We start from the raw sequence: 21,738 nt of genomic DNA, 5'->3' as shown, positions 1-21,738 counted from the left end.
TCAAACTTTACTAAGTTTGACCAAATTTATATTCAAAATTATTAGCATCTATAATATCTAATAAATATAATATGGAAATATATTTCAAGATGAATCTAATGATATTGGTGTTGTTATATGAATGTCTATAACTTTTTATATAAACTTGGTTAAAGTTGGATCAGATTGATTTTGGATAAATCTAATATGCAGAGTAAAAAAAACCGAAGGAAGTATATATGCGCCCACTGCATTGACCGGCACATCAACTTGGAGAGCGGCCGTCGGTTCCATGGTGTAGACGCGCTACCATGGCAGACCAGCGGCCGAGCAAGTTGCCTGGAGAATCTCAATGGTACGAGTAGAGTGTTTTGTATGAAAGCATGCCACCCACTTGTGATGAACACAAAGTGTGTAGAGCCGCCGGGGAAGGTCAAGGTCATGGCTGTAAGCTAGCTGGGTGCGCATGCACCTCCGTCTCCGTGACAGTGAGATATTTTTTTAACACACTCATATACACACGTATACACTCATCCTTATGAACGCACACACGCACATCCTAACTCTATGAGCACCTTCGAAAGATTGAGCCGGTATATCATCTTGAAATTTACGAAGTTATTGTAGGCACCTCGTCGTCGACAGAAATGTTTTCTTCCACTGAATGCGCATAGCCGAAAATCCTGAAATAAATCCAAAAATAAATGCGAGCATTAAGATTTGAATCCAGATGGGTTAAGGATACCATAGTCCCTCAAACCATTCAACTCAACTACAGGTTGGTTCCCCGTGACCGTGAGATATGACGGGTTAGAAAGTCCACTCCGAAACGCAAGACTGTATATATAAACATACAATACCGGGGCCAGGAGGCATTCCTCACCGATCAACTTGTCCTCTGCCTAGTAGCTAGCACCGATCAAGGATGGCGCTTGCTCCCCCGGTCGTCTCTGCGCTCCCTGTTGCTGCTCATGTCCCACGGGAAGCCACAGCTGAGCTCTTTCTCCTCCTCCTCCGTCGCCCGCACGGGCGTTCCGCCGGTCGCCCCGGGAGCTGATACCCCTCCGGCTGCTCCGGCCGTCCAGCCTCCAGTCACCACAGGTTAACGCTTCTTCCTGCACGCACGCGTCTCCTTTGGTTCCAGCTATCAGTTTTTCCTCTTCTAGAACAAGCTAACAGTTAGTTCTCTACTGCGTTGCAGCTCGGCCAGATCGTTCATGCCCGAAGCTCCCTGGGGGTCCACGTACATATGAGGAAGAGACCGTTCTTCAGCCACTTCATGGAGTAACTGACAAGGCTTGTCTGAACGCCCCTCAAGATCCTAGCGCATACCCAACTCCTGATCATGGGTCATGTCGCACACCTGAACCTGTACCCGTCGAGCCTCCCAGTCCCCGAATCTCCTATGCATCCCGAAGTTCCTATACACAAAGTTCGTGATCCACCACCTAGGACGCGTCGCGGCGCTGTAACCAATGGTTCACGTGGCACACCTGAAACTGTACCTGTCAAGCCTCCCCGGGACATCTCTGAAGGTCCTGGACACGAAATTCCTAGACACCCTATTCATGATCCACCACCTAGGACGCATCGCGGCGCTGTAACCAATGGTTCCTGTGGCACACCTGAACCTGCACCTGTACATGTACCTGTCAAGCCTCCCAGGGGGATCTCCGAAGATGTTAAACACAAAGTTGGTGATCCACCACGTAGGCCTAAAGCTGTAACCGAGCAGCCTGCACAGTGCTCTCCGGCTGCTCCTGCCGTTTAGCCTCCGTTCACCCAGGTAGCCCGCTAACCCGCACAAGCTAATGCTTCCTGCACGTACGCACGCATCTTCTTTGATTGCAGCTAACAGTTACTCCGTTGCGTTGCAGCTTTGCCAGATCATCCGAGCCAGAAGGTCCTTGTTCAGCAATAGTTTGTTCTTCATCCACTTCCTGGAGGGTCTACCTTGTAGACTTAATCTCGTTGCACACGTCAACTTTTACTTGGCTTAATTTTCACAAGAATAAGCTGTCCACGTAGCGTGAGGTTGTTCATGTCTTGGCCAGTTTTTTTTTCCGTTATGTCATGTACTCCCTCCTTTTCGAATTACTTGTCTTGGATTTGTCTAGATACTAATGTATCTAAACTCATTTTAGTGCTAGATACCTCCGTATCTAGACAAATCTAAGACAAGTAATTCGGAACGGAGGGAGTACGTAGCTATATCACATGCATGGTTGAAGGCCGTGGTGACAGCGTCGTGGGATGGCACGATCAAACGTGGTCATGACGACATAGTTTGGGCAGAGGACCGAGTGGCGTTGGGATGGCAACGTCGTATAGCTCGCGCACTCGCCCGTTCACCATATATGCTTTTAATTGTAATTGAAGAATAAATATAAGAAGGAAAAAACTAAAGAAATTGCATCTTGTGTCCACTCATGCTCATGGTCTGGCTTCAGCAAGAACATATGGCATTAGAGCTTTGTTTTGGTCCATGCCGAGTTCCCACAGCTAGCGCTCCGTGGACGGGAACACCGGCAATAGAGCAGGTTGGTCACGGTTGCCGCCTTTAGCTAGCTCGATGCAAATCGTTGTCCTCAGTACGCCTCATGGGCGCGAACTGGTGGTGTTTCAACGGATCGTGAGGGAGAGGAGCGGCTCTGCACAATACCTAATGCTCACGGAGTGAGGGGGCAGCTGCGGGCACCTATCATGTGGAAGGCCATCGAGTGGGCGACGGAACTCAACCAATTTTCCATGCATTTCACCTCCCATACTGTGATCAGGACCCCCTCAAAAAAAACTGTGATCAGGTCGCAAGCATTCGCTAATTCCATCCTCAAGTGGACTCAACTGCCAGAGCCACATGAGGAGATACAACACGAATGTTCGATGGGTCGGTCACCCTATACGGAGCAGGGGCTGGAATCACCCTATGCGTAGAGGAGATACGGTACACAATCTAGTCCCTCTTCAACGTCACGAACAATGAGGTAGAATATGAAGGGTTGTTGGTAGGGTTACGAGTAACAGTCTTGTTAAATCTCACTCAGTTATGTCTCGATTAATGTTATACTCGTGAGATCTTACATCAAGATCCGTGCAATTTTTCTTTTCGGCTTTTTTACAGGTTATGTCACTTGACTGAGACCTAGCCACACCTTAGGAGTAACTTTTGCATCTGAGATTTGTCCACTTGCTGGTGAAAGGAGATTCCCAGCTTGTTTTAAGACAAGCTGCAAGGAGTATCAAACCTCGTGTTCAACCATGGGAGTGTACCTTATGGAGGTTTCAAAGCTGGAAAGGGCGCACGTCGGCTTTGATTACCAACACATACCTTGGCTGGAAAATCAATGGGCCGACGAGATCACCCAACTGGCTTCCTTGTGGTCTCTAGGAATTTTTGAGATCTTCATTGAGAAGCTCCTCAAGCTATCAATATCGCAAGCAAGCGACGTAGATGAAGAGGTTGGTGTATGAGAGACCTATTCGTCACCGAGATTGACGGCCAAGAGGGCTGGACATATCAGGGGTATTTTGCTCGCACCTCCTTGATGCATGGCGATGGGATTACCCACCTATAATATGCTGATGACACAATTTTGATGGTTGAGGGGTCCGACGAGGACATCGGACACCTCAAGTTCCTTTTACTATGCTTCCAGGAGATGCCCGGCCTTACAATTAACTTCACCAAGAGCGAGGTGATGTTGTTGGGATACTCCGACGAGGAGAAAGTGCCGGATCGCAAACCGGCTTAACTGCCAACTAGGATCATTTCCGACGTCTTACTTGGGCATGCCCATTAGTGACACCCGCATACTGGAAAAGAACCTTTCACTACTAGAAAAAGGGCTATAGATGGGATTGACACTAATGGCGCACCAGACAAGCGGTGCGCCATTAGTACATACTAATGGCGCACCACCTTCTGATACGCCATTAGAGTTGAAACTACTAATGGCGCACCTGGTCCAGGGTGCGCCATTAGTATCAAATTTTTTTTAACTAGTGCGCCTGTCCAAACATACTAATGGCGCATCCAGACACAGTGCGCCATTACTAGTTGTAACTAGTAATGGCGCACCCGCCGGAAAGTGCGCCACTAATGTTGTTTTTTTATTATATTTTTTATTCCCTTTTTTGCAAAACTACTAATGGCGCACTGTTCCACCGTGCGCCATTAGTAGTTTAAACTAGTAATGGCGCACTGTGGGACAGTGCGCCATTAGTATGTTTTTTTTGCAAAACTACTAATGGCGCACCACCAGAAGGTGCGCCATTAGTAACCTGGATTACTAATGGCGCATTTAGAGTTGGTGCGCCATTAGTAAGTGGGCAGCAACAAGATATTTTGGACAGCCTCTCCTACCCACACTCACTTTCTCCCCACTTCATTCTCTGCACCTCCTCCTTGTCTCGGGTGCCTCCTCTTTTTCACCTCATTTCCACCATAAATTCATTCAATTTAAGTGGTTAAATTACCTTATTTTGATAGGTAAGTAAGGGGGGAAGCTATATTTATGTTGTTCTCCCTACAACAATGTGCACATGCACTTTTTATGGCCTAGCCAGATCTATGTATGTTCGTGGTGTTGCATATGTTTGTGGTGTTGCATATGTGTTTGTGTTTGGAGGTGTACCGGTATTTGAAATGCGATAGTTGCCAATATTTTGCCGGAATGTTGATTCATTTCCGTTTCGGCGAGAATTTTGGCATTAAGCATTCTTTTTGGTCCTATTTTTAGGGAAAGTCATGCCAAATTTTTTCTTGGTTCTAAAATATCGTTTTGCTCTACCCCGCAGGCGACCATGGTCCGCATGATGACCGAAGGCATCGTGAATAGGTTTTTGAGGTCCGTGAAGGCCGAGATGCTTCAAAAGAACGAGACGGAGATAAGATGTCCGCGTCGAAGATGCAAGCTGAAGAGCCTTATTGCGGACCCGGAATCCGGGCAGGTGCGGGACCACCTGCTCTTGCGTGGTTTCATGGATGGCTATCGGTGGTAAGGTGATGAAGATGACTACGAAGTCGTCCATGGGGGCCGGGCAAGAAATGAGGAAGGGCAGCAAGACAACCACCGCGGCTCGGGCAGGCGAGAAGACGAAGAATCCCCAGGAGATGATCACGACGGTGATGTTGTACACAGTCATCATGTAGAAGATGCGGGACATGATGATGAGGAAGATGCCGGAGCAGAGGACGGGCATGATCATGAAGATGATGATGCCGGCGGAGCAGACGACGCTGGACCATCGATGGGCTGGGTGCAGGACCCTCATATTCAAGAGCTGCTTCTCAAGCAGACGGATAACGCAAGAGCTGCCGCCCGAGAGAAAGCCAAGATGGATCAACTTGAGTTAGACGCGGTTACTCCATTGTATGAAGGATGCAGGCCCGAGGATACCCGCCTGAAAGTAACGCTCATGGCTCTGGAGATGAAGGTAAAACACAAAATGACCGACGCATGCTTCGACGAGAACATGTCATTCTGGCACGAACGTCTTCCCAAGGGGAACAAGTGCCCGACCAGTTTGGAGGAGGCGAAGAAAATCGTGTGTCCTCTGGATTTACTGCACATGAATACCATGTGTGCATGAACAATTGCATCATTTATCGGGACGAGCACGCGGAGTCTACCATATGTCCGGTGTGCGGCGTCACTCGATACAAGAAGAGGAAGAAAGCTCCTCGAAAAGTGGTGTAGTACTTTCCGATCACTCCTCGTCTGCAGCGGTATTTCGCGGACCCTAATGTAGCAAAGCTCCTGCGTTGGCACGCGGATAGGGAGGAGAAAAAGCGAGAAGATGACGCAAATGATCCGGAGATAGATAAAAAAGACAAGATGCTGAGTCACCCTAAGGATGCGAGCCAGTGGCAAGCGTTGAACTTCGAAGACCTAGAATTTGGGAACGATCCAAGGAACATCGTGCTGGGCGCGAGCACCGATGGAGTCAATCCATTTGGCAGCCAGAGAAGCACACATAGCACCTGGCCTGTGTTTGTGTGGATGTACAACCTTCCCCCCTGGTTGTGCATGAAGAGGAAGTACATTCACATGAGTATGCTAATTGAAGGACCGAAACAACCAGAGAACGACATCAATCTGTATCTGGGGCTGCTGAAAGAGGAGCTTGACACGCTGTGGAAAACGCCAGCCAATACGTGGGACGCCGCAGAGAAAGAATATTTCCCTATGAGAGCCGCGCTGCTCACGACGGTGCACGACTATCTCGGTTACAGATATGTCGCGGGGCAGGTGGTCCACGGATTTTCTGGATGCGTCAGGTGCATGGATGACACAACGTATCGCCAGCTAGATAGAGATCCCGGGTCTTCGAAAACCGTGTTCATGGGACATCGAAGGTGGCTTCGCGACGATGACCCGTGGAGAAAACGCAAGGATCTATTCGATGGTGAAACCGAACCCCGAGGACGCCCGCGTACGAGGAGCGGCGAGGAAATAGACGAGCTGTTGAAAAATTGAAAAGACTGCCCACTGCCGGGAAAGAAGCAAAAGGCGCCAGAGCCGGGAAAGAAGCGAAAGGCGCCAGAGGCGCTGCTGAAGGTATGGAAAACGAGGTCTGTTTTCTGGGACTTGCCGTACTGGAAGATCCACCATGTGCCTCACAGCCTTGATGTCATGCATATCACGAAGAACGTGTGCGAGAGTCTGTTTGGTACCTTGCTCAACATGCCAGAGAGGACCAAAGATGGTCCGAAAGCAAGGGCAGACTTGAAATCAATGGGCATCAGGCAGGAGCTTCACGCTATATATGATGATGATGATGATGATGATGAGGCGAAGCAGGACACGGAAAGTCGTCGCAAAGGCAAAAAGGCCAAGAAGACCGGAAATGACTACCCCCCCCGCGTGCTTCACTCTTAGTCAGGAGAAGATCGAGCAGTTTTTCACCTGCCTCGTAGGAGTAAAACTTCCTTACGGTTACGCGGGGAAGATAAGCAGATACCTAGACCCAGCGAAGCAGAAGTTCAGCGGGATGAAGTCTCACGACTGTCACGTGCTGATGACACAGATACTTCCAGTTGCAATCCATGGGATCATGGACGCGCACGTCCGTGAAACCCTATTTGGCCTATGCAACTTTTTCGACGTCATCTCTCGGAAGTCTGTTGGCGTGAGGCAACTCAGAAGGCTACAGGAAGAGATTGTGGTGATACTATGCGAGCTTGAGATGTACTTCCCGCCCGCATTCTTCGACGTTATGGTGCATCTGCTGGTCCATATCGTGGACGATATCATCCAACTCGGGCGACGTTCCTGCACAGCATGATGCCGTTCGAAAGGATGAATGGTGTCATCAAAGGATACGTTCGCAACATGTCAGGTCCAGAGGGAAGCATAGCCAGGGGCTTTCTGACCGAAGAGTGCATCTCCTACTGCATGAATTATCTAGGCATCGAGAACCCCGTTGGTCTGCCCGTCAACAGGCACCTCGGCAGGCTCGCTGGATGGGGTCACCGTGAGGGTCGTCGCGAAATGCATGTCGACTTCGAGGGTCGACTCGCCGACTTTGAAAGAGCAAACCTAGTCGCGCTACAACACGTAGACGTGGTCGATCCTTGGGTGGTAGAGCACAAAACCTTTATTAAGAAGACGTACAATGACCGAGGCCAACAGAGGACGGACGGAGATATACTCAAAGAGCACAACTCATGTTTCACGCGTTGGTTCAAGCAGAAGCTTCTGTTGTACCCTTTACATGAGGATTCTTCCGCGGAAGAACAACTCATATTCGCCTTGTCACAGGGCGCCGAGCACAACCTGATGACCTATGAGGCGTACGATATCAACGGCTACACATTCTACACCGAGGCCAAGGACATGAAGAGCGATGGTTATCAGAACTCCGGGGTAACGATGGAATCCTACACCGGTAACGACAAGGACAGATACTACAGAAGGATCGAGGAGATCTGGGAGCTGAGCTACGTTGGAGAGAAGGTCCCGATGTTCCGTGTCAGATGGGCCAAGAGCGTCCTAAAAGAAGACCGGTATTTCACCACCATGGTTATACCCGAAGCCAAATCCAAGACCGCGGGCGCAAACGTCACCGCGAAAAATGAGCCATGGGTACTGGCTTCCCAAGTGGACCAATGCTTCTTCATTACCGACCCGTCAAAGCCCAGTCGTGTTGTCGTGAGGAGAGGCAAAAGGAAGATCATCGGAATGGATGGAGTAGCCAATGAGCAAGACTTCGACAAGTACAGCGACCCGAGGATCGAACCTGACGACGATGATGAAGTAGCAGCATACACCACAAGAAGAAGCAGTACCACCCTACCTAAAGGACGTCCGTTCCACAGAAGAACTCCATTTGCGAAAAAGAAGGGCAAGAAGATTGTGAACAAATAGCTAGCTAAGATCGATTGTATTTAAATCGTAGCCTTCATTTCTCGATTGTATTTCATGGGCACTTTTTGAACTATCATGAATATTTTTAAATTTCATGGACACTCGATCTCGATCCCCCTCCATCTTGATCGCTATCCCACCTCGCCAGATCCGGTCCCCCTCGCCGCCGAGCACCCCCCGGTCCACCGGCCGCCGCCGCCGACCCCCCGCACCCTCGATTCCCCTACTCAACCGCCGCCGCCGACCCCCCGCACCCCTCCCCTACTCAACCGCCGCCACGGTCTTATAAAATAATATTACTGTTACTGTCTTATAAAAAAATATTACTGTTATGATTTAAACAAGTTTAAAAAATTATTACTGTCTTATAAAAAAATACTAATGGCGCACCACGGTGAGGTGCGCCATTAGTATGGATGTACTTATGGCGCACCAAGGGTTGGTGCGCCATTAGTATTGTGCCATTGCTATAAGAAAAAAAAACTACTAATGGCGCACCACGGTGAGGTGCGCCATTAGTATGGATGTACTTATGGCGCACCGAGGTGTGGTGCGCCATTAGTATTGTGCCGCCTGTTGGGGAACGTAGCAGAAATTCAAAATCTTCCTACGTGTCACCAAGATCTATCTATGGAGAGACCAGCAACGAGGGGAAGGAGAGTGCATCTACATACCCTTGTAGATCGCAAAGCGGAAGCGTTCAAGTGAACGGGGTTGATGGAGTCGTACTCGTCATGATCCAAATCACCGATGACCAAGTGCCGAACGGACGGCACCTCCGTGTTCAACACACGTACAGCCCGATGATGTCTCCCACGCCTTGATCCAGCAAGGAGAGAGGGAGAGGTTGAGGAAGACTCCATCCAGAAGCAGCACAACGGCGTGGTGGTGATGGAGGAGCGTGGCAATCCTGCAGGGCTTCGCCAAGCACCGCGGGAGAGGAGAAAGAGAGGGAGGGCTGCACCAACAGGCAGAGATCAGATCGCGTGTTATGGGCAGCCCCAGGCCTCACTATATATAGGGGAGAGGGAGGAGGGTGCGCCCCCTCTAGGGTTCCCACCCCTAGGGGGGGGGCGGCAACCCTAGATGGGAAAGGGGTGGCGGCCAAGGGAGGATTCCCTCCCCCCAAGGCACCTAGGAGGTGCCTTCCCCTCCTAGGACTCCTCCTTTAGGGTTTCCCCACACTAGGCGCATGGGCCCTAGGGGAAAGTGGCGCCCCAGCCCACTTTGGGCTGGATCCCTTTCCCACTTCAGCCCATGGGACCCTTCGGGATAGGTGGCCCCACCCGGTGGACCCCCGGGACCCTTCCGGTGGTCCCGGTACAATACCGATGACCCCGGAACTTGTCCCGATGGCCGAAATAGGACTTCCCATATATAAATCTTTACCTCCGGACCATTCCGAAACTCCTCGTGACGTCCGGGATCTCATCCGGGACTCCGAACTACCTTCGGTAACCACATACAAGCTTCCTTTATAACCCTAGCGTCACCGAACCTTAAGTGTGTAGACCCTATGGGTTCGGGAGACATGCAGACATGACCGAGACGTTCTCCGGTCAATAACCAATAACGGGATCTGGATACCCATATTGGCTCCCACATGTTCCACGATGATCTCATCGGATGAACCACGATGTCAAGGACTTAATCAATCCCGTATTCAATTCCCTTTGTCTATCGGTATGATACTTGCCCGAGATTCGATTGTCGGTATCCCGATACCTTGTTCAATCTCGTTACCGGCAAGTCTCTTTTCTCGTTCCGTAACACATCATCCCGTGATCAACTCCTTGATCACATTGTGCACATTATGATGATGTCCTACCGAGTGGGCCCAGAGATACCTCTCCGTTTACACGGAGTGACAAATCCCAGTCTCGATTCGTGCCAACCCAACAGACACTTTTGGAGATACCCGTAGTGCACCTTTATAGTCACCCAGTTACGTTGTGACGTTTGGTACACCCAAAGCACTCCTACGGTATCCGGGAGTTGCACAATCTCATGGTCTAAGGAAATGATACTTGACATTGGAAAAGCTTTAATACGAACTACACGATCTTGTGCTATGCTTAGGATTGGGTCTTGTCCATCACATCATTCTCCTAATGATGTGATCCCGTTATCAACGACATCCAATGTCCATGGTCAGGAAACCGTAACCATCTATTGATCAACGAGCTAGTCAACTAGAGGCTTACTAGGGACATGGTGTTGTCTATGTATCCACACATGTATCTAAGTTTCCTATCAATACAATTCTAGCATGGATAATAAATGATTATCATGAACAAGGAAATATAATAATAACTAATTTATTATTGCCTCTAGGGCATATTTCCAACAGTCTCCCACTTGCACTAGAGTCAATAATCTAGTTCACATCGCCATGTGATTAACACTCACAGGTCACATCCCCATGTGACTAACACCCAAAGAGTTTACTAGAGTCAGTAGTCTAGTTCACATCACTATGTGATTAACACTCAATGAGTTCTAGGTTTGATCATGTTGCTTGTGAGAGAGGTTCTAGTCAACGGGTCTGAACCTTTCAGATCCGTGTGTGCTTTACAAATCTCTATGTCATCTCCTAGATGTAGCTACCACGTTCTATTTGGAGCTATTCCAAATAACTGTTCTACATGGAGCTATTCTAAATTGTTGCTCCATTATACGTATCCGGTATCTCTACTCAGAGCTATCCGGATAGGTGTTAAGCTTGCATCGACGTAACCCTTTACGACGAACTCTTTTACCACCTCCATAATCGAGAAAATTCCTTAGTCCACTAGTTACTAAGGATAACTTTGACCGCTGCCCTGCGATCCATTCTTGGATCACTCTTGTACCCCTTGACTGACTCATGGCAAGGCACATTTTAGGTGCGGTACACAGCATAGCATACTGTAGAGCCTATGTCTTAAGCATAGGGGACGACCTTCGTCCTTTCTCTCTGTTCTGCCGTGGTCGAGCTTTAAGTCTTAACTTCATACCTTACAACTCAGGCAAGAACTCCTTCTTTGACTGATCCATCTTGAACACCTTCAAGATCATGTCAAGGTATGTGCTCATTTGAAAGTACCATTAAGCGTTTTGATCTATCCTTATAGATCTTGATGCTCAATGTTCAAGTAGCTTAATCCAGGCTTTCCATTGAAAAACACTTTCCAAATAACACTATATGCTTTCCAGAAATTCTACGTCATTTCTGATCAACAATATGTCAACAACATATATTCATCAGAAATTCTATAGTGCTCCCACTCACTTCTTTGAAAATACAAGTTTCTCATAAACTTTGTATAAACCCAAAATCTTTGATCATCATCAAAGCATACATTCCAACTCCGAGATGCTTACTCCAGTCCCTAGAAGGATTGCTGGAGCTTTGCATACTTATTAGCATCTTTAAGGATTGACAAAACCTTCCGGTTTGTATCACATACAACCTTTCCTCAAAAAAAAACGTTGAGGAAACAATGTTTTGACATCCTATCTGCAAGATTTCATAAATAATGCAGTAATCGCTAATATAATTCCAACAGACTCTTAGCATCGCTACGAGTGAGAAAGTCTCATCGTAGTCAACTCCTTGAACTTGTCGGGAAACATCTTAACGACAAGTCGAGCTTTCTTAATGGTGACATTTACCATCATTGTCCGTCTTCCTTTTAAAATCCATCTGTACTCAACAGCCTCACGACCATCGAGCTGTTCTGTCAAAGTCTACACTTTGTTTTCATACATGGATCCTCTCTCGGATTTTATGGCCTCGAGCCATTTATCGGAATCCGGGCCCACCATCGCTTCTCCATAGCTCGTAGGTTCATTGTTGTCTAGCAACATGACTTCCAAGACAGGATTACGTACCACTCTGAAGTAGTATGCATCCTTGTCATCCTACGAGGTTTGGGAGTGACTTGATCCGAAGTCTCATGATCAATATCATAAGCTTCCACTTCAATTGGTGTAGGTGCCACAGGAACAACTTCCTGTGCCCTGCCACACACTAGTTGAAGAGACGGTTCAATAACCTCATCAAGTCTCCACCATCCTCCCACTCAATTCTTTCGAGAGAAACTTTTCCTCGAGAAAGGACCCGATTCTAGAAACAATCCTTTATTGCTTTCAGATCTGAGACAGGAGGTATACCCAACTGTTTTGGGTGTCCTACGAAGATGCATTTATCCGCTTTGGGTTCGAGCTTATCAGCCTGAAACTTTTTCACATAAGCGTCGCAGCCCCAAACTTTTAAGAAATGACAGCTTAGGTTTCTCTAAACCATAGTTCATACGGTGTCATCTCATCGGAATTACGTGGTGCCCTATTTAAAGTGAATGCGGTTGTCTCTAATGCCTAACCCATAAACTATCGTGGTAATTCGATAAGAGACATCATGGTATGCATCATATCCAATAAGGTGCAGTTATGATGTTCGGACACACCATCACACTATGGTGTTCCAGGCTGTATTAGTTGTGAAACAATTTCCACAATGTCTTAATTCTGTGCCAAACTCGTAATTCAGATATTCATCTCTATGATCATATCATAGATATTTTATCCTCTTGTCACGACGATCTTTCAACTTCACCCTGAAATTACTTGAACCTTTCAATAATTCAGACTCGTGATTCATCAAGTAAATGTACTCAACATCTACTCAAATCATCTATGAAGTAAGAACATAACGATATCCACTACATGCCTCAGCACTCATTGGACTGCACACATCAAAATGTATTACTTCCAACAAGTTGCTTTCTAGTTCCATTTTACTGAAAACGAGGCTTTTAGTCATCTTGCCCATGTGGTATGATTTGCATGTCTCAAGTGATTCAAAATCAAGTGAGTCCAAACGGTCCATTTGCATGGAGTTTCTTCATGCATATACACCAATAGACATGGTTCGCATGTCTCAAACTTTTCAAAAACGAGTGAGCCAAAAGATCCATCAACATGGAGCTTCTTCATGCGTTTTATACCGATATGACTTACGTGGCAGTGCCACAAGTAGGTGGTACTATCATTACTATCTTTTGGCATGAACATGTGTATCACTACGATCGAGATTCAATAAACCATTCATTTTAGGTGTAAGACCATTGAAGGTATTATTCAAATAAACAGAGTAACCATTATTCTCTTTAAATGAATAACCGTATTGCGATAGACATAATCCCATCATGTCTATCCTCAACGCAAACACCAATCTCGATGGTAGAGGGAGTGTACGATATTTGATCAACCTTGGAAATACTTCCAACACATATCGTCATCTCACCTTTAGCTAGTCTCCGTTTATTCCGTAGCTTTTATTTCGAGTTACTAACACTTAGCAACCGAACTGGTATCTAATACCCTGGTGCTACTAGGAGTACTAGTAAAGTACACATTAACACAATGTATATCCAATATACTTCTATCGACTTTGCCAGCCTTCTCATCTACCAAGTATCTAGGGTAATTCTGCTCCAGTGGCTGTTCCCCTTATTACAGAAGCACTTAGTCTCGGGTTTGGGTTCAACTTTGGGTTTCTTCACTAGAGCAGCAGCTGATTTGCCGTTTCATGAAGTATCCCTTCTTGCCCTTGCCCTTCTTGAAACTAGTGGTTTCACCAACCATCAACAATTGATGCTCCTTCTTGATTTCTACTTTTGTGGTGTCAAACATCGTGAATATCTCAAGGATCATCATATATGTCCCCGATACATTATAGTTCATCATGAAGCTCTAGCAGCTTGGTGGTAATGACTTCGTAGAAACATCACTATCTCATCTGGAAGATCAACTCCCACTCAATTCAAATGATTGTTGTACTCAGACAATCTGAGCACAAGCTCAACAATTGAGCTTTTCTCCTTAGTTTGTAGGCTAAGAAAATCGTCGGAGGTCTTATACCTCTTGACGAGGGCACGAGCCTGAAATCCCAATTTCAGCCCTCAAAACATCTCATATGTTTTGTGACGTTTCAAAAACGTCTTCGGTGCCTCAACTCTAAACCGTTTAACTGAACTATCATGTAGTTATCAAAACGTGTATGTCAGATGTTCGCAACATCCACAGACAACGTTCGAGGTTCAGCACACTGAGCGGTGCATTAAGGACATAAGCCTTCTATGAAGCAATGAGGACAATCCTCAGTTTACGGACCTAGTCCGCATAATTGCTACTATGAACTTTCAACTAAATTTTCTCTAGGAACATAACTTAACAGTAGAACTGAAGCGCGAGCTATGACATAATTTGCGAAGACCTTTTGACTATGTTCAGGATAATTAAGTTCATCTTATGAACTCCCACTCAGATAGACATCCCTCTAGTCATCTAAGTGATTACATGATCCGAGTCAACTAGGCCGTGTCCGATCATCACGTGAGACGGACTAGTCAACGTCGGTGAACATCTTCATGTTGATCGTATCTTCTATACGACTCATGCTCGACCTTTCGGTCTTCTGTGTTCCGAGGCCATGTCTATACACATGCTAGGCTCGTCAAGTTAACCCTAAGTGTTTTGCATGTGTAAAACTGTCTTACACCCGTTGTATGTGAACGTAAGGATCTATCACACCCGATCATCACGTGGTGCTTCGAAACGACGAACTTTAGCAACGCTGCACAGTTAGGGGAGAACACATTCTTGAAATTGTAATGAGGGATCATCTTATTTACTACCGTCGTTCTAAGCAAATAAGATGTATAAACATGATAAACATCACATGCAATCAAATAATAGTGACATGATATGGCCAATATCATATAGCTCCTTTGATCTCCATCTTGGGGCTCCATGATCATCATCGTCACCGGCATGACACCATGATCTCCATCATCATGATCTCCATCATCGTGTCTCCATGAAGTTGTCACGTCATCTATTACTTCTACTACTACAGCTAACGGTTAGCAATAAAGTAAAGTAATTACATGACGTTTATGTTGACACGCAGGTCATAAATAAATTAAGACAACTCCTATGGCTCCTGCCGGTTGTCATACTCATCGACATGCAAGTCGTGATTCCTATTACAAGAACATGATCAATCTCATACATCACATATATCATTCATCACATCCTTTTGGCCATATCACATCACATAGCATACCCTGCAAAAACAAGTTAGACGTCCTCTAATTGTTGTTTGCATGTTTTACGTGGCTGCTATGGGTTTCTAGCAAGAACGTTTCTTACCTACGCAAAAACCACAACGTGATATGCCAATTGCTATTTACCCTTCATAAGGACCCTTTTCATCGAATCCGATCCGACTAAAGTGGGAGAGACAGACACCCGCCAGCCACCTAATGCAACTAGTGCATGTCAGTCGGTGGAACCGGTCTCACGTAAGCATACGTGTAAGGTTGGTCCGGGCCGCTTCATCCCATGATGCCGCCGAATCAAGATAAGACTAGTAATGGCAAGCATATTGAACAAAATCAACGCCCACAACTACTTTGTGTTCTACTCGTGCATAGAAACTACGCATAAACCTGGCTCTGATACCACTGTTGGGGAACGTAGCAGAAATTCAAAATCTTCCTACGTGTCACCAAGATCTATCTATGGAGAGACCAGCAACGAGGGGAAGGAGAGTGCATCTACATACCCTTGTAGATCGCAAAGCGGAAGCGTTCAAGTGAACGGGGTTGATGGAGTCGTACTCGTCATGATCCAAATCACCGATGACCAAGTGCCGAACGAACGGCACCTCCGTGTTCAACACACGTACAGCCCGGTGACGTCTCCCACGCCTTGATCCAGCAAGGAGAGAGGGAGAGGTTGAGGAAGACCATCCAGCAGCAGCACAACGGCGTGGTGGTGATGGAGGAGCGTGGCAATCCTGCAAGGCTTCGCCAAGCACCGCGGGAGAGGAGAAAGAGAGGGAGGGCTGCACCAACAGGCAGAGATCAGATCGCGTGTTATGGGCAGCCCCAGGCCTCACTATATATAGGGGAGAGGGAGGAGGGTGCGCCCCCTCTAGGGTTCCCACCCCTAGGGGGGGGGCGGCAGCCCTAGATGGGAAAGGGGTGGCGGCCAAGGGAGGATTCCCTCCCCCCCAAGGCACCTAGGAGGTGCCTTCCCCTCCTAGGACTCTTCCTTTAGGGTTTCCCCACACTAGGCGCATGGGCCCTAGGGGAAAGTGGCGCCCCAGCCCACTTTGGGCTGGATCCCTTTCCCACTTCAGCCCATGGGACCCTCCGGGATAGGTGGCCCCACCCGGTGGACCCCTGGGACCCTTCCGGTGGTCCCGGTACAATACCGATGACCCCGAAACTTGTCCCGATGGCCGAAATAGGACTTCCCATATATAAATATTTACCTCTGGACCATTCCGGAACTCCTCATGACGTCCGGGATCTCATCTGGGACTCCGAACTACCTTCGGTAACCACATACAAGCTTCCTTTATAACCCTAGCGTCACCGAACCTTAAGTGTGTAGACCCTACGGGTTCGGGAGACATGCAGACATGACCGAGACGTTCTCCGGTCAATAACCAACAGTGGGATCTGGATACCCATGTTGGCTCCCACATGTTCCACGATGATCTCATCGGATGAACCACGATGTCAAGGACTTAATCAATCCCGTATTCAATTCCCTTTGTCTATCGGTATGATACTTGCCCGAGATTCGATCGTCGGTATCCCGATACCTTGTTCAATCTCGTTACCAGCAAGTCTCTTTTCTCGTTCCGTAACACATCATCCCGTGATCAACTCCTTGATCACATTGTGCACATTATGATGATGTCCTACCGAGTGGGCCCAGAGATACCTCTCCGTTTACACGGAGTGACAAATCCCAGTCTCGATTCGTGCCAACCCAACAGACACTTTCGGAGATACCCGTAGTGCACCTTTATAGTCACCCAGTTACGTTGTGGCGTTTGGTACACCCAAAGCACTCCTACGGTTTCCGAGAGTTGCACAATCTCATGGTCTAAGGAAATGATACTTGACATTGGAAAAGCTTTAGCATACGAACTACACGATCTTGTGCTATGCTTAGGATTGGGTCTTGTCCATCACATCATTCTCCTAATGATGTGATCCCGTTATCAACGACATCCAATGTCCATGGTCAGGAAACTGTAACCATCTATTGATCAACGAGCTAGTCAACTAGAGGCTTACTAGGGACATGGTGTTGTCTATGTATCCACACATGTATCTAGGTTTCCTATCAATACAATTCTAGCATGGATAATAAATGATTATCATGAACAAGGAAATATAATAATAACTAATTATTATTGCCTCTAGGGCATATTTCCAACACCGCCCCCATCCATATTTCCTCCCCGGCCCAAATTAACCTATCCCCTCTCTCTCCCTCGCCCTCGCCCTCGATCCCCTTCCCCTCTCCTCTCCCGACGCCGCTGCCCCGCCGCCTCGACGCTGCCCCGCCGCCCCGACGCCGCCTCGACCCCGCCCCGACGCCGCTGCCCCGCCGCCTCGACGCTGCCCTGCCGCCTCGACGCGACCCCGCCGCCCGGACGCCGCCCCGTCCACACCACCGTCGCCGGAGCACCACCACCACCTGGACCTCGTCCCCGACATCCTCCCCGCGCCCCACTGCCCTATCCCTACGGCCCACGTGAGCTCCCCCTCCTCCTCTCCCCCTCTTGACTGGTATGTGGCTCCTATCTCTACAGCAGACATTGCTATGTGGCTTCGTTGTTTCATGCTCAGGAGACAATCGAGTACAGTACCGTGGGCAAACGAAACAAAAATGTTTTGCTTGATGTGTGTTCAGCAGACATCTATGAAGCTGCAAACATATTAGTAGTGCTTGTGTTTTATATAAGACATTTTATAAGCTAAACTAGCTTACAAAAGTGTTTTATATTTTGAGACGGAAATAATACATATTTAACTTGTGTATACATAAACTTGGCACCTGGTCTCAAGTGCAAATATTTAGACGGCATTTTAAACTTGGTAGCACCTATGTGACAGGTGGCTTATTGTTTTTTTTCTGGTTTCAGCCATTTTTCCCCTTTCAACAATCACTCTATAACCATCACAGTGTATATATTGACAGGTATATTTACTTGCACACATGTACATCGTAATTATATGATTAATGGAAGGAGAAAAGGGGAATTAAAGGATTCCAAACTTTTATTTTTAGCAACCATTAGTAATTATTTTAATTTGCATTCGTCATATTGGATTCCTACAATATTCTTATACTATGGACTTTAAGGTGTGGGACTAAGATCAACACAAGGACCTGGTTAAACAAATTTCTCGCGGTTAAAAAAATTGGTGTAGGGGGGCTGTAGCATTGGCCTCCTTTCCAATTGGTGTAGTTGTTGAATGTCGTACTCGCATCTGCTCTTGTTGGTGGCAACAGGAGCCCGGGGTTTTGTTGCTAATTTGCTTTCTTTGCGCAAGAAGCGCAGGGTTCCCTGTCATCGGGTTCTCCAAGTCGCGCGTCTGGCTGTCGTTCTTGGTCAAAAGTCTTTCTTTGTGCGTTCTTGGGTCTTGGCTCTAGGAAAAGCTTTTTGCTTCTCCAAGTTCTTGCTGTTCGTAGAGAGATGGGTGGGATCTTCGAATTTGACCAATATTTTAAGTAGGATTGGAGGTTCTGTTTGGAGAATTTGACCAATATTTTTGCTTCTCCAAGTCTTGCTATTCTTGCTGTTGTTATAAATTTGCCTGCCATTTGATCAACATTTCAGTGCAATAAATTGCAATATTTCCATCTAAGTATCCTTGCTCGGCTTCTGGTGTTTTTATTGCTATAGGATTACTAAATGGGATCTTCTAGGATGTTATCTGTGAAGGAAATATGCCCTAGAGGCAATAATAAAGTTATTATTTATTTCCTTATATCATGATAAATGTTTATTATTCATGCTAGAATTGTATTAACCGGAAACATAATACATGTGTGAATACATAGACAAACTTAGTGTCACTAGTATGCCTCTACTTGACTAGCTCGTTAATCAAAGATGGTTATGTTTCCTAACCATGAACAAAGTGTTGTTATTTGATTAACGAGGTCACATCATTAGTTGAATGATCTGATTGACATGACCCATTCCATTAGCTTAGCACCCGATCGTTTAGTATGTTGCTATTGCTTTCTTCATGACTTATACATGTTCCTATGACTATGAGATTATGCAACTCCCGTTTGCCGGAGGAACACTTTGGGTGCTACCAAACGTCACAACGTAACTGGGTGATTATAAAGGAGCATTACAGGTGTCTCCAAAGGTAGATGTTGGGTTGGCGTATTTCGAGATTAGGATTTGTCACTCCGATTGTCGAAGAGGTATCTCTGGGCCCTCTCGGTAATGCACATCACTTAAGCCTTGCAAGCATTGCAACTAAATGAGTTAGTTGCGGGATGATGTATTACAGAACGAGTAAAGAGACTTGCCGGTAACGAGATTGAACTAGGTATTGGAATACCGATGATCGAATCTCGGGCAAGTAACATACCGATGACAAAGGGAACAACGTATGTTGTTATGCGGTCTGACCGATAAAGATCTTCGTAGAATATGTAGGAGCCAATATGGGCATCCAGGTCCCGCTATTGGTTATTGACCGGAGACGTGTCTCGGTCATGTCTACATTGTTCTCGAACCCGTAGGGTCCGCACGCTTAAGGTTACGATGACAGTTATATTATGAGTTTATGCATTTTGATGTACCGAAGGTTGTTCGGAGTCCCGGATGTGATCACGGACATGACGAGGAGTCTCGAAATGGTCGAGACGTAAAGATTGATATATTGGAAGCCTACATTTGGACATCGGAAGTGTTCCGGGTGAAATCGGGATTTTACCGGAGTACCGGGAGGTTACCGGAACCCCCCGGGAGCCATATGGGCCTTAATGGGCTTTAGTGGAAAGGAGAAAGGGGCAGCCCAAGGTGGCCGCGCGCCTCCCCCCTTCCCCTAGTCCTATTAGGATTAGGAGAGGTGGCCGGCCCCCCTCCCTCTGTTTCCCCCTCAGGGAATCCTAGTCCAACTAGGATTGGGGGGGGGGGAGTCCTACTCCCGGGAGGAGTAGGACTCCTCCTGCGCCCTCCTCCTGGCCGGCGGCCCCCTCCCCCTTGCCTCCTTTATATACTGAGGCAGAGGCACCCCAGAAAGACATAAGTTGATCCACGTGATCTATTCCTTAGCCGTGTGCGGTGCCCCCTGCCACCATATTCCTCAATAATACTGTAGCGGAGTTTAGGCGAAGCCCTGCTGCTGTAGTACATCAAGATCGTCACCACGCCGTCGTGCTGACGGAACTCTTCCCCGACACTTTGCTGGATCAGACTCTGGGGATCGTCATCGAGCTGAACGTGTGCTCGAACTCGGAGGTGCCGTAGTTTCGGTGCTTGATCGGTTGGATCGTGAAGACGTACGACTACTTCCTCTATGTCGTGTCAACGCTTCCACAGTCGGTCTGCGTGGGTACGTAGACAACACTCTCCCTTCTCGTTGCTATGCATCACATGATCTTGTGTGTGCGTAGGAATTTTTTTGAAATTACTACGAAACTCAACAGTGGCATCCGAGCCTAGGTTTTTTATGTTGATGTTATATGCACGAGTAGAACACAAGTGAGTTGTGGGCGATATAAGTCATACTACCTACCAGCATGTCATACTTTGGTTTGGTGGCATTGTTGGACGAGACGACCCGGACCAACATTACGCGTACGCTTACGCCAGACCGGTTCCCCCGACGTGCTTTGCACATAGGTGGCTTGCGGGCGACTGTCTCTCCAACTTTAGTTGAACCAAGTATGGCTACGCCCGGTCCTTGCGAAGGTTAAAACGGAGTCTATTTGACAAACTATCATTGTGGTTTTGATGCGTAGGTGAGATTGGTTCTTGCTTAAGCCCGTAGCAGCCACGTAAAACTTGCAACAACAAAGTAGAGGACGTCTAACTTGTTTTTGCAGGGCATGTTGTGATGTGATATGGTCAAGACATGATGCTGAATTTTATTGTATGAGATGATCATGTTTTGTAACCGAGTTATCGGCAACTGGCAGGAGCCTTATGGTTGTCGTTTTATTGTATGCAATGAAATCGCGATGTAATGCTTTACTTTATTACTAAGCGGTAGTGATAGTCGTGGAAGCATAAGCTTGGCGAGACGACAACGATGCTACGATGGAGATCAAGGTGTCACGCCGGTGACGATGGTGGTCACGACGGTGCTTCGGAGATGGAGATCACAAGCACAAGATGATGATGGCCATATCATATCACTTATATTGATTGCATGCGATGTTTATCCTTTTATGCATCTTATCTTGCTTTGATTGACGGTAGCATTATAAGATGATCTCTCACTAAATTATCAAGAAGTGTTCTCCCTGAGTATGCACCGTTGCGAAAGTTCTTCGTGCTGAGACA

At 47.1% G+C, this 21,738-nt stretch overlaps 1 protein-coding gene across 1 annotated transcript; it reads left to right on the top strand.

The window, feature by feature from the left end:
- The first annotated feature begins 420 nt into the window (after nt 1-420).
- On the top strand, nt 421-2,021 carry LOC125519019. Its single transcript, XM_048683902.1, has 4 exons — nt 421-426; nt 849-1,080; nt 1,181-1,765; nt 1,857-2,021. Exons 1-3 carry the CDS (start codon nt 421-423, stop codon nt 1,417-1,419), a joined length of 477 nt encoding a protein of 158 aa, XP_048539859.1. The 3' UTR covers nt 1,420-1,765; nt 1,857-2,021.
- The last annotated feature ends 19,717 nt before the right edge of the window (nt 2,022-21,738 follow it).

The sequence above is a fragment of the Triticum urartu genome, chromosome 7 (assembly GCF_003073215.2).
Source record: "Triticum urartu cultivar G1812 chromosome 7, Tu2.1, whole genome shotgun sequence".
Classification (NCBI taxonomy): domain Eukaryota; kingdom Viridiplantae; phylum Streptophyta; class Magnoliopsida; order Poales; family Poaceae; genus Triticum; species Triticum urartu.
Note: the sequence above shows the minus strand (reverse complement) of the source record. Positions and strands in the feature narration are given on the sequence as shown.

Bases quoted from the DNA above. Each gene is read 5' to 3' on its own strand.
- LOC125519019 (XM_048683902.1), top strand. The intron at 1,081-1,180 runs GTTAACGCTTCT...ACTGCGTTGCAG, and splicing joins CCAGCCTCCAGTCACCACAG to CTCGGCCAGATCGTTCATGC.